Below are 26804 nucleotides of genomic sequence, written 5' to 3'. Positions count from 1 at the left end.
GCTCGGTTCGGGTAGTGAAAGGGGGCAGATCCGCGGAGCAGATACGAGCCACCGCGGAGCTGCTCAGCACAGCTCACACCGCTCGCGCTGCTTCCTGCCTGCGGTATCTTTATTTTCCTGCGAACAGCTCCCCGGCTGCTTCAGCTGGTCTGTTCCGTGTGAACCATGGTGGCTAAGAACAGAAAACAGACCGGGAAGAGTCCAGCGACCCAGACTGACCGCGACAGAAACCCGCTTGTATCCGCCAGTGGTAAAAGTAACGTGAGGCGGGCGGGGAGGGAGGGCAAAGCGGCCACCGGCTCTCACCCAAACGGGCTCCCGGGCATCAGACACAAGCTCGGGCTAAGTCCCTCCGCAGCCGCGAAGCTGGGAGTCACTCTCCTCCTCGGTAAGTTACTGGAGCGTTAGCCTGCTAGCAGCTAACAAGTGCTAGCGTTGTGTGCATGTTTTTGTAGCATTAGCGGGTCCTTAAAATTAATTTATCGCTGCCATTGATCCGTCGGCTAACGTTAGCCCAGCAGCTAGCCGCCTGTTGTTGGCGATTCATTAAAAAAAAAAACCGTAGCAAAGTCGCTTTGTGTGATTTTAAAGCAGCTGCACACGCGTTCTCACTTTTCTGGGCTTTAAAGTTGAATCTAATGTTTATTCTGATTTATCACGTAGTGTTTCACATATTCTTAGATGCTTTTTTTCAAAATCTGATTTAATATAATATAATAAATCATATTTGTTAACCCTCATGTATTTTGTTGTTTTACAAAGGTATTCTACAATATGTTTATATTTATTTTATTTATCTTAAGTTGTCCCTATTTTATGTATTTGTTGAGTTACTTATATTTTATTCGCCCATTTTGTAATTGTTCATTTGTAGTACATTAATTCTGCTTATTTAGTGTCATTGTTGTTATTAGTATATTATTAAGGATTAAGGATTTCATTACTATTTTACTTTTTTATTGTAATTCCTCTGGTGTCTTTAAAATAAACAGTGAGATAGTGTTTCCTTTGTTTTTTTGTGTGATTTTCATTCTGAATGATCTATTCTGGCCTGTATAAACATTAATGTTTATGTGTCACATGTGTTTATAAGGGGTGTACAATATCATGTGATAACACTGAACGTTGCATTTGACAATATAACTTGTGGTATTTAAAAACATACTCGTGTAGATGGTGACAATGTTATTCTCCTTTCTATTCTAGCATCATGGGTTTTGCTGATGCTGAAAAACTTGAACCTACTGAAACCATTTTAAGAGGTTCAGTAATCCAACAGCAATGTTCCTCATTTCTCTTCTCATTTCTCTGTCCACAAAGTACAAGGGTGTTACACTATGAGGGCTGAATTTAATTAAAGTGCTCTAGATCACATTATCGGGGGGGTTGTTATGTCAGCGTATAACAAATGTACACCACACACTGAAAACTTAATGGAAATGGAACAAAGTTTGTTACTGTTGGGTGACATCCTGTTGCCAGTAGGTGGCACGATGACAGAAGCCTGCTGCGTGGCTAGTGGGAACACAAAATATGAGAATGTGTTTTTAACATAAATTCCTGCAAAATTCATCGGATCGCCATAAAGCTTGGTCAGATGGAACTTTGGACACATGATGAAGTTGAAATAGAATAATCAGAGCGCATACAATAGGGCCTTAAAACAAGTGGTACGTTCTTGACCCAACAAAACTAACTACCAGGCGGAACTATATTCATTTATCTCAATTTAAGCTGTTATTGCAAAATACATGATCCCCTCTGTGAAGTGATGATATGTATATTGTGCCTGTGTTGATGATGATAAGCTCTCGATATATTGCTCAGCCCTGGTTTGTGTGTGTGTGGGCTGTTTTCGTATTTTTATTTATTTCTCTTTGTTGATATTTTATGTGTATTATTACAAGTGCTATACAAACAAAGTTTGATTGATTCACCTACCCTTCTCCCAAACACTGCTGTAGTTAATCAAACTTGTTTTCAGCCGCACTGAAAGTTAATTCTCTCTCTGTCCACAGCTGCTCTGACTGGATATCTACACTGGTGAGTCACTCTATCTGCATGTTTGTTCTGACCCAAACATTACGGCTGTGCTCGGTTTGGTTCACACACGTCTCCTCCCATGATCAGGTACCATCTCTCACAGCTGTTTGAGAACGACAGACACTTCTCACACCTGTCAAACCTGGAGAAGGAGATGGCTTTTCGCACAGAAATGGTAAATACGGTGTTGTTTTTGTCTTGTTTTTCCTTTAGGAGGGGATGCTGCATTAACAGTATTTTGAGGGTAATGATGCTGTAGGTGTGGAATGTAATGATCTTAAAGCAACACTAATGTGAATTGTTTATTCCCATTCCACGCCTGAACCTTTTCCTTTGCACTATGTGAGGTTAGTGAAGTGAGAAGGGGCCCTCTTATCAAATTTCAGCCCCAAAACACTGAATGTTTTTGTTTAGAGTGAATCACTCACTCTCCCACACCAAAGTCCTATGTGAAAATCATTGTGTTTTAGCTCATGGGGATACACTAGCTGCTGGTCTACTGATGCCTCCTTTGGTAAGTTTGTGTCACTGAGGTAAACCTAAACAAATCATTTCAAGCGCATGATTTGCATAATAACACACTTGAACTTTGTGATGCAGCAGTAGTGGATCAACAACTCCTGTGTGCTGTGACCTAAAATCGTTGATTTTCTCTATGGACTTTGGTGCAGGGAGTGACAAATGTCAGTTTCCTGGTGGAAAAGGCCATATAAGGGTGCAAAAACAAATATGATAAATGAGTAAAACAAGTTATACAGCCACAAAAAACATCTAAACTATCCCTCTTTATCAGCCACTTTATTCCCAGTCTGTACCTGAACGTCTGTCCTTGATTTATTTGTTAAGTAAGGAAGACCTCTGCAGGAGTAAAGCTGAACTGAGGTCAGTCAAAAAGGCATGGAAGTCATCAAACTTCTGCTTTCATCACGTTCTGTTTGCTACAGGGATGGCACGCCCAGCTGAAGCTACAGTCAAGAATAGATTCACACAGTTTGACCACTGCTGCAACTGTTAATTTGATTTATTGCTCGACTCTAAGTAAGGTATTTCCAAAGCCTTTGCCTCCCCTATTCCAGTTTGTTAAACAAATTTGAAGGAAGGTGAACTCTGACCAGTGAGTCCAAAAGAGCTGGACAGTCGATTGCATAAGAAAAAACAGGGTGATTTTGAGGACAGGGGGGGGATTTGCAATTTGCAAAGCAAATGTTCCATATTTACTGTCTCTGTCATTTTCTGCCACGGAAGAGCCTTCTTCCTGGAACAATAATCAATCTTAAATGATCTGATATTTTTCCACAATATTCAACAACCCTCATAGGTCGTGTCCCCCAGCCCTGTGTAAAGGTGTCATGAGACCAAACATCAACTCTTGCGACGCTGTTTTCTCTGCTCAATCGATAGCATCACTTCCTCTTACAACCGTATAAACCACGCATGCTTTGCTCCTCAAAGCTTACAGTGGCTGTAACGGTGTGCAAATAATTTTAATTACAGATTTTACAGATTCCCCTTTCTGTCTCAGGCACTGCACAAGGACAAAGTCAGCAGACGTGTGATCTGATTTAGCATAATTTTATGCGTCACCATCACAACAAGCGTGAAAAAGCTGCTGGTGTTTGGCGTGCCCCACAATATTCACAGCCTTTTTCTTTTTTTAAGAGATGACGCTGAAGGTGATAGTGGAAGCACTGCAAACAGAGTGTTATATTTTCTACCTGGGCTGCAACAATTCATTGATTATTAATCTATTATAATAATAGATGTTATAATGTTTTTTTATATCTAAATCAAGGTTACAGATTTTCAACATTTTCTGACATTTTATGGATCTACAATGTACTTGATTAATCAAAAAAATAATCAACAGGTTAATTGATTATTAAATCGTTAGTTCCAGCCCCGTTTACTGTGTGTTAGCAGATGGGCTGCTGTGAAGCTCAGTCCTGCCTCTTATCAAAGCTGCATCTGTTGTAGTTATATTTAGTGTCTTGTCTCTCTGCGAGTCTCTACCTCCTTATCACTCTGCCTTGATATTTCTCTTTCTTACATTCTCCACCCACCAATCTCCTGTATCATTCTATCATTTTAATTTCTCGTGTGTATTTTATTTCACTTCCAGGGTCTGTACTATTCCTACTACAAAACTGTTATCGAGGCGCCGTCTTTCCTGGAAGGCCTCCACATGATCATGAACGATCGGCTTACAGAGCATCCCCTGGTTATTAACACGCTCAAGAGATTTAATCTCTATCCTGAGGTAATGTTCACTTGATATTCTCTACTCTGACTATTTGTTATATATTAAAAAGATACAACACAAATGTTTTATAATGTTTATAATAATGTTTTATAATAATTTTATAAATGTTTTAACTATTGCTTTTGTAAAAACAACAACCTAAAATACCTGGGGAAAAAAAAAACTTAAAAAAAAAAGTTTACAAGGTTTCTTGAATGCATTTTGTAGCCTCTCCTCTAAACTCAACATGCTGTAGATCAGAGGTCTCAAACTCACGATCCCCAATCAATTTCATGCGCCCAACCACTTACGCTTTTATTTTGAAATTTTGTCAAAAATCATCACAAATGTTGTTATTTTGATGTCTTTTTCTCAAAAAGTTTGAAACCCCTGCTGCAGGTCTTGCAGAAGTGATATTTACCAGGGTCTTTGAATGCATCTTGTTAGCTGTACCTGTTAGCTCAATACGCAGTGAAACATGCATTACTTTCAGTTTAGAATATTGGAACAGCATTTTTACTATTCATATTATATGCAGTAAAGTAGCATTATCAATATCACTGTTAATGCATTTCATTTATAAAATGGCTCAGAAGTGCCGGCTGAATTTCTGCACATTATCCTTTATTTATCTGGGCGCTCATGGATTCAATCATCTCTAATCTTTGCTTCTCATCAGCGACAAGCAGCGTAGAAAACATCCAAGTAGCAGCTTCTCATTATCTCAACCGCAGGCTGAAATTAAACCTGTCAGTTGTCTGCTTTACTGCTGTAATGACATGGTTCACAGTGCAGCTCAGGTCAGGTTTGTGAGCTGCCATCTCTGATCAACCAAAGATCATTTGCTGTAATCGGTGTGTTTTTTTCTAATTTGCATAACTCTCATTAGAAATTCATTTTGCAAATATGAAAACAATTTGGAGAAATTATAAAATGTAATATTTACACTTATGTTTGACGTGCAGAAAAGATGTTATTTTAATAATGCCTTTTCAGTCTTTTCTTAATAATCAAAACAAACAAATCAAGGCAAACAATGCTAGCCACTGTGCATTCTTGCATTCCCTTAATTAAATCGACATAGAAGAGATCAATGCACTCAGTGCAGGGAAACAAACTGTCTGCTTCTTCAGGACAACAATGTGTCTGTGCTCCTCAAAGACAACAGGACTGGAAGGTCTTTTCAGGCATGTTTGTTATCAGGCTTTACACTGATTGTCCTCTCTCCCTCTGTCCTCTGCCTTCTGTCCCCTCTTGTCCACAGGTGGTCCTGGCCAGCTGGTACCGCGTGTACACAGGTGTAATGGGCTACTTTGGGATACCCACAAAAATGTGCTGGTCGATCAACAGAGGAGAAGGACTCACTCCCGTGGACAGCTGTGAAGGTACACACTGTCGCCACGGAGATCGGTTTTTACCAGCATTTTTCCGAACCAAACCAGTCACAGAAAATATTGACCGAACTCGAAAGCCAGACACATGGTGAAACACAAAAAATGTTGATAGAATCAGTTGATTAAAAAGATTTGTTCACAGAATCGCTCGGGATATTTAAATATACCATGCTAAATGTTGGATAGATGTTTTCAGGATTTTTACGTCCGGCATTGTTTGGTTGGATTCTTGTGTTGGGCGTTGCACTAATGACTCTTCCATTGATGGAAGAGCACCATTTATTCCTAATGGAAAAGCAAAAACCAAAGTAGTCGAGTTGAACCGAGTAGTGCTCGAACTAAATAATGTAAAAGTGTCAGTAGAGTAAGCTGAAATGTACTTCTGTTGTTCAACTTTAATCGCTGATCACTGTTTACATAATCCAACCATGTGGTTTATTTTGAGTTGTTGTGGAGGAAAAAGGATAACAGTGGGCTGTGTGTTGCGTTTACTGTCCTGTTATAAATAGGAAACTCTGGATCTAAACAGAAACATTGTTAACACTGTTTAAATTCACCCCATTTTACAGTATTTTTCACACGTTTGTGGATTTTTGTACGAACCTGTCTTGGTTGGTAGAAATGGTGCCACTTCTACGTTACACAAACTCATAATATGACAGCAGTGACCTGGAGCTACTGACATATAAAACTAGTCACACGAGCTGAACTGGATGACTGTCTTCACAGCCTTGGATGATTTTTGTCTCTTGTTGGCAGACGCAGTCACATGTGCCTCCTGAGTATTCAAATCAGACAGAAGGAACTGATCAATGCAACCAAACAGGCTCTAAAAATTCCGTGGTTTTTTTACCTCCAGTTGACACTTAATTTCCAACCAAAATATAATCCGCAAATCTGTGTTCTAACATTATTTAGAACATTATTATGCCACTCTGTTTAACCCTGCGTTGAATTCACTAGTTCTCATGTGCTGGAGTTGAGAATATTTAATGAATAATACCGTTTATGTTCTCACGTACAACTCTCAAGTAGGGTTTCAACTAATGATTCTGTTAATTATCAACTAATCTGTCATATATTTTCTCGATTAATTTCAAGTACTTGTTTGAAATTGTAAGTCTGCATTTCCCAAACCTTTGAAATGATGATGTACTCTAATGTCTTAATTTGTCCACAAACCAAGCATGTATCAGCTATAAGGATTTCTTTGTATGGAGCAAAAAAAAACTGAAAATATTCCCAAGTTCTCAAAAAAACACTCAAAAGTCGCTAAAAGGACTAAACACAACAGTGAGAGAAGAACTGTGATTATTATTGTAGCCCTGAAGGAAAGAATTGTTTTCCTTTATTATGCATGAGCACTTTTTGTTCTGCCTCTATTCATCTGCAGATTCAATTTCTCCATAATCATAAAAATGCTGAGAGTAAACAAGTAAAAAAACTGTCCTTTGTTGAGCTGCCATCTCTTGTGTTTGTGTCTCATTAGTGAAGTGCGAGGCAGACCAGGGTCAGTACACTCGGGCTGTTTTCACAGTGTGTACATGATCATGGCACGAGGTGCCTTGCATAACAGCTGACAGTCATGTTCTGGAAGCGTGTACTGTTTTTGTTAAACAGAAAGCAGATATTTGGTCATATTTACAGCCTGAGCCATTGTTCCCCCCTCCCTTTTTTGCGATTTCCACTTGAATCCTGGTGATGAAACAGCTTTTAACAAAATCCACACACTCCTTAGTGTCTTGTTAGTCATTACAGCCTTTTCAATCTGTTCTGTGTACCTGTTAATTTGGCTGATGGCACTGCTGGAAAAGGAAATTAATTAGATGCGGAGAGAAACACAGTTTCAGTCTCAGGGTGTGAAGAAGCCTTTTTTCTCACCAGTAAAAACAGAGGAACTTGTGTTTCTGCGTCACGTCTCATCATTATTCAGTGTAATATATTTTTATATCTTGTGCCAGACTTGGGTTAAAGAGAATATGTTCTCTAAAACTGACCCAGATAATAAATCCAGCTCTTTTATGATCCCTCGCATTTTTCCTCACCACAAAATATGGCTGCTCATTTAAATCTCCTTAGTAGTTTTATGTCGCTTTTAAGTTTAAATAACTCTGGTGCTAAAAGGCCTTATATTGTCGTGTGTATAGCTGCAGTAAATTATTATTATTGCCTACATTTAGTTTTGTGATTATTCAAATGTTCAAATATCAAATGTAATATATTTAATTATTAAAACATCTGTCAACAGTAGAATAATAGTCATAGGTAGAGCAGACCGCTATGGTCAGGGATTTTCCTGAACTACTTCTTCTTTTATGGGCTATTTTTGTCCCAAGTGACCCGACTTTCATCAGGTTGTTGGAGCTCTTCAAATTCTACTGCACCTGAAACACGAGCACTACAGTGTGAATGGGAATTGAAATCCAGGTCATTCCAGAGCGTGCAGCACATTTCACTCTTGTCGGGGCAACGGTAGTTCAGTGCTAGAGCGAGAGTCGTCTTTCAATCTCAAAGGCTGGTTCTCCATTCTCCCTACATGCCCATGTGTCCTTGGGCAAGACACTTAACCCCTGACAGCGGTGTGGGAAAGGCGAGTGATAGAAGATGTGCTGCACATGAAAGTGTGAGTGAATGTGGCTGAAAACTATAAAGTGTAAAGCAGCTTTGACTAGAAATGTGCTCTATAAATAGACTATTAACCGTTTATCTTTTCTGATACAGTCAGAGCTGCATCTAATGACCTGTTTCAGCTCATTATTGTGTCAAATTCACTATCACGTAGAGCTAAAACAGTTAATCGATTTCTAAATTAATCAACAACTATTTTGATAATCGATTAATCGGTTCGAAGCATGATTAAAACAAGATTTCTGATTGTTTAAGCTTCGTAAATGCGAGTATTTTCTTAATTACTTTGCTCTGGATAACAAAGAAATCATTAAAAGTTAATCGTTTTGGTTTTTGGACAAAACAAGACAAGATTTGAGAACATCATCATTTCCATGTTTAACGAACACCAAACAACATTTTTTATGGTTGTCTGCTATTTTATGGACCAACCGATTAATCGAGAAAATAAAGGACAGATTAATCAATTATGAAAATAATCGTTAGTTGCAGCTCTACTCTCACGTATAGGTGTCCACAGAAGAATGAATGGTGAGATGTTTGGTCCCGAAATGTGGCAATAATGATGTTCTCAAATGTCTCATATCAACCACAAACCAAAATGAACGAGTTAATTAGATTAATATGGAGCGACAGATGAGGTGACTCTAATTATTATTATTTTTGTTATTTATTTAATTTTCTCTGCACTCAATTCCTCATCTCCACTCCGATCACATACCCTGGTATATACAGTAGTAACGATATTTCTGATTTACCACCAGAGGAAGCTTGCGTACCACAGTTTGAGAACCATGGGGCCTAATCGAATGCTCAATCGTTGTTGTGCTAATTTTTTTTGTGTGTGTGTGTGTGTGTGCATCAGGGATGGGAGACCCAGCGTATTTCTACGTGGCCTGCGTGTTCCTGCAGAACGGCCTGATGATGAGCCTGTTCTTCATCTACGGCGCTTACCTCAGGTAACGCAGCTTCGTTTTGCAGTTTGTCTCTGTCTCAAATATGGATTTGACAAATCAGATATCCGATGACCTTTCTGAGTCTGTCTTTTTTTTCCCCATTTTTCCCTCCCAGTGGCAGTCGGCTCGGTGGCATTGTCACCACGATGTGTTTCTTCTTCAATCACGGCGAAGTGAGTGTGTTCCCTGTCCTCCCTGCTATCAGTTTCAGCACTTCTGGGATTTTCTTTTTAAATGGCGAAGCTTTGTAGTTCTGTGAGGTTCTCAGAGCGTCTCCGGGTGTAAGCTTCTGAAATGTGTGAAACCTGGAATGAAAAGGCTCTCAGAGAAGCACAGGCTGTGTTAATAGGAGCTATTTCTCGCCCACAAAAGGAGCTTAGAGTTGTTTTTGGGCTGGCACTCGTCTCACGGCCTGAGTTCTTCCTCCCACCTCTTTTTCTTTTATCAAAACAAATACTGTTGTGTCTCTATTTCTCCCAGATCAATACACTGACATTTCCACACACACACACTCACAATTGTCTATCAGCCCATTGAAAGCTCCTGCTCGCCTCATGTCAGCGCGGGTTTGTGACAGCTGTGATTACTGTAGAGGCAGCAGCACGCTGGATAAATGCTAAATGGTCATAAATCATTATGTGGAAATTACAAGTCACGATTAGTCAGACCAAAACAATTGTAATACAATACTGCAATTAAAATCAATGTTAAAATAATAATAAAAAATCTGCTTTAGGCTTAAAATGCTCCAAAACTGTTTCCGAAAGACTTGGTCGGGACCCACAGGTGGAATTTTCTTAACCTTTTTATTAGATGTTCATGTAGACATTTTGAATAACATGCATATGGATATGAAACGATGCTCCTGCCGTGATTGGGATGTGGGTCATGATGGTCTGCCACCTTTAAAAAGTGGTTCCCCGTATGGAAACATGTGGGAAACACTGCTCTAAAACACAGTGGAGTCACTTTGCCTCTCATTTTTGATGAGAAGCGGATCACAGATAGGATTCATGCTGACAGTGAAACACAGGAATCTTATAAATGACACCATTTATAAACCATTTGGGACTGGAACAATTCGAGAGACGCAGGCGCCCCCCTTGTTGTAGATCTACTTGATTATAATCATATATTAACCATGTTTGTTGACCACAATTAACTTACTGCTTTTTATATTGATGCACACTAAAAAAAACTGTAGTTAATCCCATGTCTTGGTGCTTCAGTTTCTGAATGTGTTTGCCAGGTTACAGAATCAGCCACATTCAAGTGTCTTTGGCTCCATTTCAGAACAGAACAGAAAATCTGCTGATACAGAATATTTCGTGCCTGCACACTGAAGGTTCAACTTTCTTCTTCTTCTCCTATCCAATTGTTAATAACCTTTAACAATTGAGATTGGATAGAAGAAGAAGAAGAAAGATGAATACCATCCTCACTTTTGGCACATTTTCACTCGGGTTTGGATCCAAACATTACACTGGCAACAAGGTTAAATCAATTTATTAATCACCTACATAAATAATAAGTGCAAGGGACGTCTGTCCTGACGGTTAATCTGTGTGCAGTGCACCGACAGATAGTCCGCTTATCTGTCTGTTAATCACATATCCATCGAACGGTTTACTTAACAGGCTTCGACCTTGTCAGGTGACGCACTGAGGGCGCCGGTGATGCCTCTGACATTGTTTGGAAAAGAAATAGGAGAGCTATACATCATACATAAATGGCTGCTTCTGCCCCCTCACAAAAAAACAGGCTCATATTGAACGGGTACTGCACTCGTTTGTGTAATGCAGTGTTGCCCATTAATTCCCCTGACTTGTTTTCCCGTCCACTGCAATGCAGCCATTCATCACTTTTATTTGTGCGTCTAATCAGAGCACTCGTGTGATGTGGACTCCGCCGCTCAGGGAGAGCTTCTCTTACCCCTTCCTCGTCCTGCAGATGCTTCTCCTCACCTACATCCTCAGGTAAAACCACCTCTTTAATCATTGTTGTTTGGATGATTGACCTCTAATTAAAATCTGAAACACCCACACACTCTCACCACATGTATATACTGTACGAAATAACGTCTCTTCTTCTCTCCCCAGGACACGGAGCCCGAGCAGGACTGCCATGGTCGCTCTCGGCGTCTCCACGTTGTGCTTCATGCTGCCCTGGCAGTTTGCCCAGTTTGTGCTGCTCACTCAGGTAAACAAGAGAGAGAGAGAGAGAGTGAGAGAGAATGTGGTGAAAGGAGGATGGGGTGAGAAAAGGAGATTGGCCAGAAGAGATTAGAGAAAGAATAGAGGCCTCAGAGCAGAGGATTCAGTGTGGGCAAAGAAGTGAAGAGGCAGGAAACAAATGAAAGCAAAGGGACAGGCAGAGGTGAAATTACGAGAGAATTAACCCTCAGTGCTCACGCGGCAGGAATCTGGGAATTAAATATGAAACTCCATGAATTAAAAATATAGAATATAAAGATCTATACATGCCTATGTCCATGTCTCGAGGTGTCCTGTGAACAGTTTTAGGGGTGTCTCTTTTACTATTGTGGTCAATGGGAAAATTGCTTTTTGGGCCCGGGAGTATTTTTTAGTTGTAGTACACGGAAGTGGCCACCATGACAAAAGGTGGGCGGTGCTCTATCCAGTTCTAATATTACATCCATGGCCACAGGTACACCAGTGGGAATAATACACAACTCCTTATATGGACATCCTGGGGATGTGTGTTTATAGGTCACATGTTTTTTTCTTCTTCTCATGTGTTGTTGAGTCAGTCAGAGTTATGGTTCATTTTATACTGCCTTTTTTGCAAAAATCGCAAAAATAGATAGATGTTTTTTGCTTTTCTTTTTGTTCACTAAAAAACGAGCCAAGTGAACTGTGACGTGTTTCCAAATTTTACAAATTCAATCTGGTTTTAAACATTTTGAGTACTTTTTGCTCCGGTGTGTTTATGTATCTAATTATCTCAACTTATCTTAACATCCCTTATTTGACCATATCTTACCTTATCTTAACGTACTTATTATTATTATTTGTCACTCTGTAACTTTTTGCTCAGGTGTGTTTTATATAGTTGGTGAAAATTAAATTTTTTTCATCACATTGCCTGAAAAAAATAATTGCATATTCATATACCCTCTGTATATACTGTACGTTTAAACATAGTAATGGAAAAAAGCAGCCGAAATGCTGTGTTCTGAGGGATAGTTCTGTGCAAAGAGAGATTCTTCCAGACAGTTTGAATCACAGGTCACTTCCTCCAGCATCTGTGCTCAGCATCAGTTTGCCCTAAGATGTCCACGCCCACTCGGTGCAGAGTTGTTTTACAGCTGCCGTTCCCTTTGTGTCTCGTTTTTCTTGGCTGCTCATTAAAGCCGTTCACTCTCATTTATGCTACTGTGGAAGCAAACGCTGTTCGACCACTTAGTTCTGCCAAGATCAAATCTCAATCATGCACAAAAAAAAAATCATACGAGGTTGTGTTTTGATTCGTGTCCAGGTTCAGGATGTTGTTTATAAATTCAATATGTGTGGAAAAATGAGTGATATTATTCAGGAATTTGAGGCAATTGGTCCTGGAATTTGATGTCACAAACAAAGTGTGCGAAATGTGACGTGTATTTTTGTCAAATATTCCCAAACAACAATTTTGTAATTAATATGGTTTTTGTGTTTTTGTTGGATGTTTCTTGAAGTCTGTGGGTTCATCCTGGTTATTGATTGTTTGTTTGTTTTTCAGGTGGCTTCTTTGTTTGCGTCGTACATCCTGGGTTACCTCAGCCCCGGCAAGATGCAGTCCATCCTGGTCACTCACATGGTACAGCTGATGCTTTTTCAAATATCCCACAGTAAACAGTCGACCCACCAGTGTTAACCTTATGCAGTAGATCCACAGTGAAGTACTTTAGGTGTTTGCTCAGTGACTTAATTTCACACTTTAACTTGACGCTTTATAAAATCAGGACGCAGACGAGATTATGAGGTCTCCTTCAGCTTCACCTCGCCGTCGCTCTTTCTATTCACCGTTGCTGTCGTTTGTTCACACCCACATGTGCATGGACAAATATTTTAAGATGTGTCGTCATGGGGACGAAGATTACTTTTGATTCAGAGCTGAAATACTTAACTTGACACTAACTTAGTTTAATGGATGTAGCTTTTAGGAATTTCACACAGACTGAAAGGACAACATTGTGATTTAGTTTAGACCACCATGGGTTCTCAAACTGTGGTATGTGAGCTTCCTATGGTGGAAACTCAGAAATAGAGGAGCTAAAATAGTGGAGCTGATATAGTGTATAGAAAATGAAACAATTAACAGAAGAAGAATTAGAGTCACCATGTTATTACATATATCTCACCTTGCCTTATGTTACCTTAACTTACCTTATTTTACCTTACCTTACCTTACCTTATCTTGCATTAACTTGCCTAATCTTATTTAATATAATCTTACCTTGTCTTATGTTGTCCTATCTTTATTTACCTTATTCTGCCTTACCTATCTAAAATGACCATACCTCATCTTAACTTAACTTACTTTTTTTTTTACTTAATCTGATTTTATCTTACCTTATCTGACCTTACCATACTTATCTTACTTTATTTTATCTTACCTCATCTTAACTTAACTTAACTTGAATTTTAACGTTGGTGATAATTCAGTTCTTGGTATAAAAAGGTTGACAACCACTGGTTTAGACCTATTTAAGTTTAAACTGCACATGCACAGTATAAACTGATATGTGGACAACTTGGTTCAGTCTGGCAAGGACACAGTTATAATGTGTGTGTGTGTGTGTGTTACACTATGGCCGTCTGACGCTCTCCTCTACATTTTTGTGTCCCTAATCCCCGTCAGTGTGGCCGGCTGTTAGCCAAAGCCTGTGTGCTCCACAGATAAGGAGCATGATGGTGGATATTTGTGTCAGAAAAATACATATGGCTCTGCATAATTTAGAGAGTGCATCTCTGCGTTTGTTTGTGTACGAGAAAAAGAACACACACGCTCACGACCTGGCGTGTCCTCCTCTACGACCCTCTACGAAGTGTTTTATTTAATAATTAAAACAAGTTTTCAGATTTTTTTTCAGCTCCTTAGATGTGAATATTTTCTGGTTTCTTTGCTCCATGTAACAAATAAGTCGTTATAACTGAATAATTTTGTTTTTGTGGACGAAACGAGACGTTTGAGAACGTCATCATTTACAGGTTTGGGAAACACACAGATCGACATTTTACAGACCAAACAAGTACTCGATTAATTGAGAATCTACAGATTAATCAGTTGAGTTGCAGCCCCAATTGTGATATCATTTTATTTACTATCACTATAACAGATCACTTATTTTAGCTCAGACATGTCACTCATTTTCTGTCACAATTAATGGGTTTCTTCCACCTTCAGGAGCAAAAATCTGTCTTTTATTTATCTGATATCAATCGCGTTTGTCTGATTCGAAAATCTTGTATTATGACATTGTTCATGTCAGTGTAAGACAATAATTAGAACTGGATAATTCCCAATAATTTAGCTTGTTGTGGTTCAAGTTAAGTGTTGAGCAACAGAAAATTTAACCGCAACAATTTGAATATTTGATCGAGACATTGTTCTTGATTGATCTGTGAAGTGAAGTTTACAAGCAAAGAACAGCATGGAAAAATGCTTATTTCCAGCTGTAATTAATCATTATCATTTCTTTCAGCACTACATGAAGTGGTATTCTCATTTTCTTGTCATCCCACTGTCTACTCGATGTGAAGTAGCGCATTACTCCACTCTTCGTTGTGTGGGATTTAGCATCAAAAAGTGAATTTAATAGGATTATAGTCTACAAATGGCCTCTAATTCAGACTCATCGGTTCAAACCTCTGGAGAGTTCTCAGTGTTTTAAACGACACAGAAGAGGCTTATTGTTGCGGCGCATACAAACCTGCTGCTGTCGAGAGGCGGTCGTGTTGTTGTTGTTGTTTGCACGCAGCAGTTAAAATGAAACCAAGCATTTGTTGTTTTGTTCATGAAAAAAAAGTGGAAACTGGCGTGGAACAGAAGCCGTCTGTGGCTCTGAGCTCGCAGACGAGCGGCCGTGTTAACCATTATTTCTCATTGAACTGGCACACATGGAGAACATGCACATGGAGATAGAGAAGGAAGCGGCAGTTGGTGTCGCTGCATCGTCACACAGTTCACCGTCGAGCTCAATGCTCGCTCGCTTGCTGCAGCAGAATTTCAACAAGTAACGGCTTCCTCCTGTCACAGGTCACACTCGGCGTCTGCTTCATCCTGATGTTCGGTAACTCCATGCTTCTCACGTCCTTCTACGCCTCCTCACTCGTCTCCATCTGGGTGAGTTGGACCTTTTCTTACAATCTGCCGTGCTGTTGTGAAGGTGCAGTCGCTGAATATGTAGAGATTTACTGAGTCTGACGAGACAAAAATCTATCTGTTTTATGTTGTCCTATCTTAACTTACTTTATCTTACCTTATCTCAACTTACCTTACCTTAACTTACCTTATGTATGCCTCATTATTATTATTATTATTATTATTTGTCACTTTGTAACTTTGTGTTTTGATTTTTTTTCAGGCAATCATTGCACTAAGGGACCAATTTACTAAAGTATTTAAACCTGGTATCATCATCTGGGTATGTATTGACTTGCCTCTCTCTCTCTCTTACTTTTTATATTTTGTCTCTCAGGGCTGTAGCGTGTTATTGTCGCCATTATTAATTAATCTGTCAAAGGAGTATTCAGAAATGAATATTAAAGACACAAACATAAAGGAACTGGCTGAATTCCTTTGAGCTTTTCTGGTTTGCTACCAACACCATAACACCTCAAGACTGTTTCCTTGTCCCTGCCTCCTCAGGCTGATGTGTTAGTGAGTGTATTGATGACGGACTGACGGTGTGAATATCTTCTTCCTCCTCCTCAGGTCATGCAGGGTCTGGCGTGGGTCGGCTCCACAGTCCTGCTCAAATTCATGTTGTCTACCGTCCTCGGTGTCTCAGATGATGTGAGTGACAGTCGTTTAAAGAATAACCGCAGCAACTTATGCCGCTGTTAACAGTGTTAGTATGTTTTGCCTGAAGTCGTCCTCACGTCCATCCCATTTAGGTGAACACAATGTGATTTTGTCTTTTACTTAAGTATGTTTTTTTGGAGGTGCTGTACTTTGCTAAGTTTTAAATCACATCCGTTATTGAGTAAAAAAAAATGTTGGCCTGAATTAAAAAGAACACATGAGTGATGAGGACAAGTGAGTAATGAGGACAGGTGAATGAATGAATGATGAGGACAGGTGAGTGATGGGGACAGGTGAAAGGTGACAGGTGAGTGATGGGGACAGGTGCGTGATGACAGGTGAATGAATGATGAGGACAGGTGAATGAATGAATGATGAGGACAGGTGAGTGATGGGGACGGGTGAGTGATGAGGACAGGTGAATGAATGTTGAGGACAGGTGAATGAATGATGGGGACAGGTGAGTGATGAGGACAGGTGAGTGATGGGGATAGGTGAGTGATGACAGGTGAATGAATGATGAGGACAGGTGAATGAATGATGAAGACAGGTGAGAGATGAAGAGAGGTGAGTGATGGGGATACGTGAGTGAGGAGGACAGGTGAGTGATGAGGATAGGTGAATGAATGATGAGGACAGGTGAATGAACGATGAGGACAGGTGAATGAATTATGATGACAGGTGAGTGATGAGGATAGGTGAATGAATGATGAGGACAGGTGAGTGCTTTATAAATAAAGTTGGACTGGATTGGATTGGAACTGTAAAAAACATGTATGAGACGTCGTGAATGAGACACTTTAATTTTCTCTCCAGGCTCACATCAGTGGACTGATCAAGTCTAAGTTCACCAGCTACAAGGACTTCCACACGATGATGTACACGTGTGCTGCAGAGTTTGACTTCATGGAACTGAAGGTGACACAGAATGCATGGGAGTGCAACTTTTAATCGTAGTGTTTATAAAATGTTGCTAACTGAAGATTTTAATGTGCTGCAGCTTTGTTCGCTGTTGTGAAAATCTTGCCATCCTTGGTTTTTTTTTTTTCTCCTGTGACAGTACCAGAAATAAAACAACCTTCCTGCTGTTTTATATCAAAGCAGAGCTGAGTGGAGAGAGAGAGAGAGAGAGAGAACCAGATTTGTGCTGTGAATTTTAACACCATTAGACGGCTGTTGTCTCTCTCTCTCTGCGTGTCCTTACCTGACCTCTTTTTGTCTCTGATTTTCTTTCTCTCAGACTCCTCTGCGTTACCTCGGAACGCTGCTGCTGCCCATCAACATGCTGGTGGTGGCTCTCATAGTTGGGAGGGTAAGTCTCGATGTAGGTTCCAGACCATTGCTTATGAATTAGGGAACAGTTTGTTTTGTTGAAGAGAGCAAAATGAAGGTATAGTGACAGAGCAGAGGGACGATGAATAGAAGACGGCTGCTACCAAGATGGAGAATGGCTGAAAACAACAAGAAATGCACATTAATAGTTTCAGAAGGGAATTTTTCTGCACTGCCACTGTATACATACAAACACTCCCTCAATCAGAGCTGATAGTTTTTTCTTAACAGAGCTTTTAGGTGAAGGATAAAGCAAATAAATGATGTTGATAAATGAGCATTACTGTTCACGAAGTCCAAACAAAGGCAGAATAATAACATGGACAACAACAAGAATCAGCAAAGATTGATTTTTACCTCGCCCTCAATTCAGGCTTGAAATCCTTGAAACTAACTTGCTAAAAGTGCTTGAATTTTGTGCAAAAACAAAGAAGTCAAGTTGATATTTAGGTAAATGCCTCCCTCTTTTGTTATGACGCCACCTACTGTTTCATGCCATTGGTTGCTTAATGTTGCTAGGCCTACGCAGAGCAAACGTCGAGTCATAATTACTAGCAGTGTCTCTCCCTCTCTCTCTCTCTCTGCGCCATTGACGTGAGACCCCATGCAGATGACGTGATGTCAGGGAAATGCAAATTCCAAGATCTCTGTCTCAGTAAAGAGAAGACTGGCTTGTCCAAATTTCCAAGGACAATCACTTGTCCAGTTGCAGAGCGTGTTGCAAATCAATAAAAGTGGATGCCTTGGAGGAAGTTGCCCTCCCATCTTAAGCTGTGTCATCACATTCGGTCCTTGAATTTGAGGGAACTGGTCCCGCAAAGTGCTTGAATTTGATGTCAACCTAGATGTGGGAACCCCTGTTATTAATATGTGGCTGTTTCTTTCACTGACTTTTTCACTTTCAGTGTCACATTTAAAAAAAGAGTCAGTCAGTGGTCTGTGGTGGCAGAAATCCCACAGACACGACTGACCATACAGAGCCAAGACGACGAGTCTCCAGTGCTGACAGTGAGACGAGAAATCAAATTGCTGCAGAGCCTTGAGACTAGAGACTGCTTCACTGCAGCAGGAAGACAGTCAGTCTTACCCCGACAAACATTTCTACCTCTGAGTAGAACTGCATGAATTTTGCAAAGTGCCTCTCTGATTTCATGTTTTATTATTTTTTTTCTTTTAAACAAATATATTCCTGCATTTATAATGCAAGAGCAAGAAGTAGGGGTGGGATAAAAATGTTGCTATGGCAACATATCATTGCCTTGACTCATGAGCTATAGTTTTTTTTATATATATATTTTTAATATGCTGGTGGCAAATATTGATATTTACATATTAAAAATCTAAACAGATTTATCCACTAATTTGACTCACCGGCATCTCTGCTTCACGATTCCTCACGGGTGCTGAGAAACCTAATTAACACCTTGCAGTGAAAACATGGTGGGAAGTGGAGACACGAGGAAAGAGGCTTTTTAACCACTGAACCAAAAAAGAAAAACCTGCTTTATTTGTTATTGTCACTTCATGAACCGCTCACTCCCCTACGACGGCGTTTTAGGACCAAGTATTAAAAACAAAATAATAATACGGACCCGGGGGAGGGGGGTAATATTTTGAGAAAAAAGTCGCAGATTTATGATCTTAAATGTAGCAAATAAAGTCGCAGATAGAGCTGGAACAATTATTTATAGATTATTAATCGATTACTAAATTAATCGACAACTATTTTGATAATCGATTAATCGGTTTGAAGCTTTTTTCATGATTACATAAAGATTTCCGATTGTTAAGGCTTCTTAAATGTGAATATTTTCTTCATTACTTTGGTCTGGATAACAAAGAAATCATTAAAAGTTAATCATTTTTGGTTTGTGGACAAAACCGAGAAGATCATTATTTCCAAATTTGACGAACACCGATCAACATTTTTGACCTTCAACAAGGTTTTCTGATATTTTATGGACTAAACGATTAATCGAGAAAATAATCGACAGATTAATCGATAATGAAAATAATCGTTAGTTGCAGCTCTAGTCGCAGATTTATGACCTTAAAAGTGACAAATCTATGAGAAAATAAAGTCGCAGATTTATGAGATTAAAAGTAGCAAATCTACGAGAAAATACATTTGCAGATTTATGACCTTAAAAGTGACAAATCTACGAGAAAATAAAGTCGCAGATTTATGAGATTAAAAGTGACAAATCTACGAGGAAAATAAAGTCGCAGATTTATGAGATTAAAAGTAGCAAATCTACGAGAAAATAAATTTGCAGATTTATGACCTTAAAAGTGACAAATCTACGAGAAAATAAAGTCTCAGATTTATGAGATTAAAAGTGACAAATCTACGAGGAAAATAAAGTTGCAGATTTATGAGATTAAAAGTGGCAAATTTACGAAAAAATAAAGTCGCAGATTTATGATTTTAAGAGTGAAAAATCTACGAGAAAATAAAGTTGCAGATTTATGAGATTAAAAGTGGCAAGTGCAAGTGAGTGGGAGTGGCTCCAGTAGAGCAGCGAGAGTGGCAAAATTCAATGTGTGCTTCTTTTACTGATATCTTTTGCATTACTTATCCAAACGACGTCAAACTTGACACTGCACTTACTCGTGCCCGTAGCAAGACACCTTATCAGAGATATGTGAGTAACACACAGACAGACAGAGGTTCCTAAAATATATACGTAGATGTCGGTTTTACAAGGCAAGTGTTTTGTTAAGTGGATAAAATCTTGTGTTTTTCCGTCAATGAGATGATTCCCAATACATTCTGTGTTCTCCACACAGATCTTTATACACTTATATCATAGAATTACTGTGTCATGATGTCATAATCATCATAGGCCATTTAATTGCCTTATTGTGTGCTTAATGTAAGTAACTTTGTCAAGAAAAAGGCAACAGCAACATAAACTCCATCCTCCAAAATGACTGTGCAGTTAAATCTCTTTAAACCGGTTTTAAATAAGTAGGTAGTGAGTTTTCTCCACATGTATATAAATGTATTTTTACACGTCATCTAATCTCATTATGCTTAAACCCACGCTAAGCTACGTTTACATGAGACAAGCACAGCGGGCAATGAATGAGGACGCTGTGAGGAGGAGGAGGAGGAGGAGGAGGAGGGCTTTTATTCTAATTTGACTCCTTTTTCTTTTTTTTTTTAGACAATCCAGGATATAATCCGCTTCCTGAGGGAGGGAGGGAAGACGTCTGGCAAGAGGGACAATGTTGAGGAAGTCGCAGGGTGAGTGGTCATTTCTCATCATATTTACTCTCAGCTGCCAGCTGAATAATGAGTACACAGAGATGTGTTATTGAAGTTTTAAAATAAGCTGTCACTTGTGTGTTTCAGGTCTGAAATGGCTGCAAAAGGAGAGGTGAGGAGGGGGAAGAAGCTATTTTTTTTTTTCAATTTACACAAACATAATCTCAGCAGCACCTCGGTGTGAACTTTGTGATTTTTTTTTTCTACAGCACCGTTCCACTTTTCTAAACCTATTTTTACTTTTTATTAGATTCCTCCAGTGCATGTTGCATCTGCTCAGTTACCAACCAGGTCCCCGAGTGGTTTTCATCCCTTTTCTCATTACTGAGAAATGAAAGGCAGATTTTTTTTTCCTTTTCTCCTTCTGCTGTGAAATATCTCTCTCTCTCTCTCTCTCTCTTCCTCTCTTCCTCTCTCTCTCTCTCTCTCTCTCTCTCTCTCTGCCTTTTGTTCTGCTGCCTTGTGTCATTTTCTTTAATATCCCTCCCAGGGCGGGAAAAACAGTCAGATGTTTCATCCAGCAGCTTCTTGAGTTTCTGAGATAATTGCTTTTCGTGTGTCTCACTGAGCAGCAGCACAGTGAAGGACACTGTGTTTAAAAAAAAACATCCCTCACATGTGATTATACAAAAGGCTTTTAAAATAACTGGAGCTTATAATTTTATGATTATCAAGGGAAGGTTTTTATTCAGCCGTGCTTGGTGACACCTAGTGGCAGGAGACATTATATCTCAATAACAGTTGTAGGGAATTTCTTCAGATTTGGCACATGCATTCACAAGGACTCGCATATGAACTGAGCCGAATTTGATGGTCAAAGGTCAAATATCAAGGTCGCTGTGACCTCACAAACAATTTTTTTTTTTTTTTCTGTAATATTAAGTCCAGGGAATTCTTTCTGATTTACTACGATAATTTACTCACAGATAAAACTGATTAAAATGTAGTGGTTGAAGATCAAACCTTTAAGTCAGCTGTGACCTTAACAAACCTTGTGAGCGCATATCTCTGGGTCACTCGGTGGGAATTCATTCTGATTTGGTACAAACGTTCACTTGGACGCAGAAATAGACTGAATAGATGTTGGTTTATCGACAGTCAAAGACACAACATGGTTTTTGTGTTGTTGTTTTAAAGAGATAAAACAGCATGTAGTACATTTCATAATACATTTTTAATGACTGGCTGTGTCGTCTCGTCCTCCAGCTGGTGTACCACAGTCTACAGCTGTTGGCGTTTACTGTCCTCGCCATCCTCATCATGCGCCTCAAGCTCTTCCTGACACCGCACATGTGCATCATGGCCTCACTCATCTGCTCCAAACAGGTCTGCCCGTCACCACATGCACACAACCGTAACTGTGTATTTCATTGATATCAGGTTTGTTGGTCTTACATTGACTAATACTCTCTCTCTCTCTGCGTCCTGGTGGTGACGTCAGTTGTTCAGTTGGGTCGGAGAGAGGTTTAAGCACCAGGTGTTGGTGTTTGCAGTAATGGCCGGCATGGCCATCCAGGGAGTGGCCAACCTTCAGGCCCAGTGGGCGATCATTGGTGAGTTCAGCAACCTGCCACAGGAGGAGCTGCTCAACTGGATCCAGGACAACACCGGCCCTGGTGAGTGAAGCCGGCACGTTTTTTTGTTAGATTGCTGTGCACCACATGTCAAGATTGTCTGTTCACTGTTACCTCAGAAATCCTTGTAAACACAGTATCTTAGCATCTAGGGATCTCTCTCAGCCAGTGGTTCTCACACTTTTTAATACAGTGGCGTAAATTGACCGAGCAAAGTCAGCTACAGACTTTTCACAGGAGGCAGATTTATTTCCAATAATAATTCCAAATTTGCTCTCTCATCATCCTCCTCTTCCTCACATATACGTCACACACTGGTATAGTGAAATTGGATTAAGATGGAGCAAGAGATGAGGTGACTAGTTATTATTTGTTTAATTTTCCAGTTGAAATTCCTCCAGCTCCACTCTGATCACATACCCTGATATAATACAGTAGAACAGTACAGCTTCAGAGCCATGGCTCTGGGGAATCCTTTCCCTATTTTGTACAGATTGTCTTTTAGACTTTTAGACTTTAACATGTTATGTTTTAGGCCGTCAACTAATAATAATTTTGTTCCATAAAATGTCAGAAAATGTTGAAAAATATTGTTATCTGTGTTATTAAAAACAAAAACAAAAAAAACACTCAAACGGCTTAATCGATTATATAAAAAAAAAACAGTTGAAGATGTATTTAGTTATTGATTAATCGTCATTCGATTTCTGTGACACAGACTCTGTGTTTGCGGGAGCGATGCCCACCATGGCCAGTGTGAAGCTGTCCACAGGTCGACCCATCGTCAACCATCCCCACTACGAAGACGCTGGTCTGAGGTCAGAGAACTGATGACATGCAACTGCACAACAGATTTTTTTACATTTTTAATAAAGAAGATTCCTTCGTGTTCCGTGGATTGTAACGTCTTGTCTTGCTGCTCACAGGGAGAGAACTAAGCTGGTGTACTCCATGTACAGCCGCATGTCTGGAGAAACAGTGAAGAGCAATCTGATGAAGCTGGGAGTCGACTTCTTTGTCCTGGAGGATTCCTGGTGCACCAGGCAAACAAGGTATCCCGACACTGACCGTGGCTTCTTAGAGTGGGAACCACTTTTGTTTTTCACATTTTGATGAATGTGACTAAAAAATATATAATGTATGGGGCCTAAAACCAGAGCCTTGTGGAACACCACAATTAAATTAACGTGTGATAGGCTGATGGAAACTCTGAAGATGCTCCTGGATGAATATTTAACGTTACTGATCGACTCTTCTCTGTCTTCTGTTTTAAACCAGGCCCGGTTGCAGCATGCCAGAGATCTGGGACATCGAGGATCCCGAAAATGTTGGTAAAATACCCCTCTGTACCCTCATGGCCAAGAACTCACGCCCCCACTTCACCACAGTCTTTTCCAATAACATTTACGAAGTTCTCAAAGTCACCAAAGAGCTCAGATAACACTGTGGGATCAGACTGATCCAGCACCAAACTTCTTTTCTTTCCACCACTTGTACTTTTTTAATGTTTTGGTCCGTCACTGCCGTTGCTGCTTTTTACTTCCCGGAACTAAAACTAACCCACAGTTCCCTCTTTTTGATTCACTGAGCGTCGGACAAATAAAAGGTTGGATATGTGACCTGTGATATATGCCAAAACAATATATGCCAGGAGTCTCTCTGCTCTTGGGGACCCCATGGATCTTAGTATTAATGACGCTGGAAACTTCCTTCATGCTGCGCAGGCCTTTGTCATCCAACGGCGTTCAGTCGGTTCCCACGTGAAAACCAGAAGGTGTTGAAGCTCTTTGTCCACATTAGTGCTGTTACATATTGATTTTTTTCTTCTTATAGGTCCAGTATGTAAAATATTTTGTTTAATACAGTATTTAAACTGGTGTTTCCATTAGAGTGCATTTTTCTGTCCGCACTTGACTGAATCTGAGAGCCTGACATTTTTTTTTTCGTCTGAGCCAAAAAATATCCAACATGACAAAATTTCAGACTTGCCTTGAACGATGATCAGATTTTCTTTATTAACTCTTGTTGAACCGCTGACGACTCATATTGTGAGGTTTTGTGGAGTAAAAGGATAACATCCACCATGGATGTTCAAAAATAGGAAACCCCCGGTTCTAAACAGAAACACAAGGTCAATAACTTATCAGTTTCTACTTATTATCACTTATTTTTACATGTTAAACATCTGTTTATTACATGTTTACACCGTATTTTCAGTGGAACCACTTGTCCAGATGCAGAGCGCGCTGCAAATCAATAAAAGTGGACGCCCCCCTATCACATACTGTGAAGCAGTGTTGATATCTGAAAAGATTTTTTTTTAATAAGTTATTTGTGTGAATATTTTATGAGACATTTTATTTAGAGGCTGTGTTTTTTTTTGTTGTTGTAAATCTGGGGGGAAAAACAGGAAAACATTATTTTGTGGGGTTAAGAAGCAACAGTGTTTTTTTTTTTATTCTGTCCTAATTTGGAAAAACCTAAAAAACAACAAGTATTAACCTGACTGTGCCCTGTACCAAGATTTCTGTAAATACCCAAACGGTTGTTTTGTACAATACCAATGAACGGCCTTTAAAAGGTTCCTTGTGTTTTATTGTTATTGTTTATTTTGCCAAAGGAAGACTTGTTGTCAGAGTTGGGAGTTTTATTGATGGCACTGTAGCAAATAAGTGATGTGTTTTTCTGTAACAGCCAAACGAGAGAAAAAAACAAAAACATTTGTAGCAGTGACTTAAATGTAAATGGTAGCAGGTGTTTCTTATTTTTGCCACAAACATGTTTGTCTGATTAAAGCCAGGATAGGCAACATATTTTTTGTAAAATATTTTCATCAGTAATTCCATTTTAATCTTTGAACACAGCGTTGGGGCTGCGACTAAATTAATTGTCAAGTATTTTGATAATCAAATAAGGTTTTTTTTTATTCATCAGCTTCTTAATTCTGAATATTTTCTGGTTTGATTGCTCCATTTTACAAGGAAATCATTAAAAACAGGAAGTTTGAGAACATCATTACTTCCAGGTTTGAAAATGTTCATTTTCAGTTCATGGACCAAACAACTCATCGATTAATCATCGATGCAAATAACCGTTAGTTGCAGCCCTAAATCGAGTGATCTGAGAGAGAACTACAGTAGAGCTGCAACTAACGATTTTTTTCTCAATTAATCGATTCATCGTTTGGTCCATAAAATATCAGAAAACCTTAAAAAATGTTGATCGGTGTTCGTCAAACCTGGAAATTATGATGTTCTCAAATGTCTTGTTTTGTCCACAAACCAAAATGATTAACTTTTAATGATTTCTTTGTTATCCGGACCAAAGAAATGAAGAAAATACTCACATTTAAGAAGCTTAAACAATCGAAAATCTTGTTTTAATCACGAAAAAAGCTTTAAACCGATTCAAAATAGTTGTCGATTAATTTAGTAATCGATTAATAATCTATTAATTGTTTCAGCTCTAAACTACAGGACAAGAAACCAGTCCCAGGGCAGAGTCTGCTATTGGCTGATATTGTTTTCTTATATTTTGATTTTATTTCTGCAGCTCTAAGTCACAAATCACAGTTTTCCTCGATCCACTGTACAACCTGAACATGTAGCAACATTTTCTGTAACTTGGACCTTTAATAGATGAATATGACAGACGGGGCAGTGAAGGACTTTTCTGACTATAGAAGATGGCAGTGATGTCAAATCATGTAAGCTGCTGTTAAACCTCATAGAAGAAGACCATTTAGTAGTTCCTCCTTTTGGGAACTGACACTCACTAATACTTGGTGCTGTAAAGTCCACAACATGCAGAATTCTGTGATGGAGATATTTAACTGCTCCTTTAACAGGGTACAATCCACTATGTTGAACAAGACGGGCTAAAAAGCCTTTTTTTTTCCTGATTATTTTTCATGTGAAAAGGTCTGAAACTGGTTGAAATCCTGGCAGCGCGAGTCGCCATCTAGTGGATAATTTCACTGAGCTGAATGAACCAATTTGTTTCGTGTTTTCCTTTTGTTTTATTTTCAGAGCCATTTCTTTACATACTGTGAGGACTGAGGATTTGATGACACATAACTGATCTCATAAGTAAAGAGCCCATTTTTTTCAGAAGTGATGCAGGCGTACGTGTTTTAAGATGTCTTTTATAATATTTGTCTATTTTGTCTGAATTGGGGGGAAAAAAATAAAAATTAAATATTTGCATCAACAGCAACAGCTCTTTGTGTTTTACTGTGTATTGAATGCTGCTGTGCTTTGCCCCTGCTCCTCATTAAATTAAGATTTTGAAAGGGATTTACTGTTTAAGACATGGTTCTTAGAGCAGGGGTTCCATGGGGAT

General features: G+C 39.3%; 1 protein-coding gene across 1 annotated transcript; it reads left to right on the top strand.

Annotated features, from left to right (window-relative positions):
* On the top strand, nt 1-26674 carry dpy19l1l (dpy-19-like 1, like (H. sapiens)). The gene is made up of 22 exons (XM_058648286.1): nt 1-388; nt 2019-2043; nt 2131-2218; nt 4163-4300; nt 5547-5667; nt 9170-9263; nt 9376-9433; nt 11145-11236; nt 11360-11459; nt 12999-13076; nt 15519-15605; nt 15847-15906; nt 16197-16277; nt 17103-17204; nt 17527-17598; nt 20789-20868; nt 20977-21001; nt 22096-22215; nt 22331-22505; nt 23182-23281; nt 23390-23515; nt 23742-26674. Exons 1-22 carry the CDS (start codon nt 166-168, stop codon nt 23902-23904), a joined length of 2208 nt encoding a protein of 735 aa, XP_058504269.1. The 5' UTR covers nt 1-165; the 3' UTR covers nt 23905-26674.
* The last annotated feature ends 130 nt before the right edge of the window (nt 26675-26804 follow it).

Source organism: Solea solea, chromosome 13 (genome assembly GCF_958295425.1).
Source record: "Solea solea chromosome 13, fSolSol10.1, whole genome shotgun sequence".
Taxonomy (NCBI): domain Eukaryota; kingdom Metazoa; phylum Chordata; class Actinopteri; order Pleuronectiformes; family Soleidae; genus Solea; species Solea solea.
Note: the sequence above shows the minus strand (reverse complement) of the source record. Positions and strands in the feature narration are given on the sequence as shown.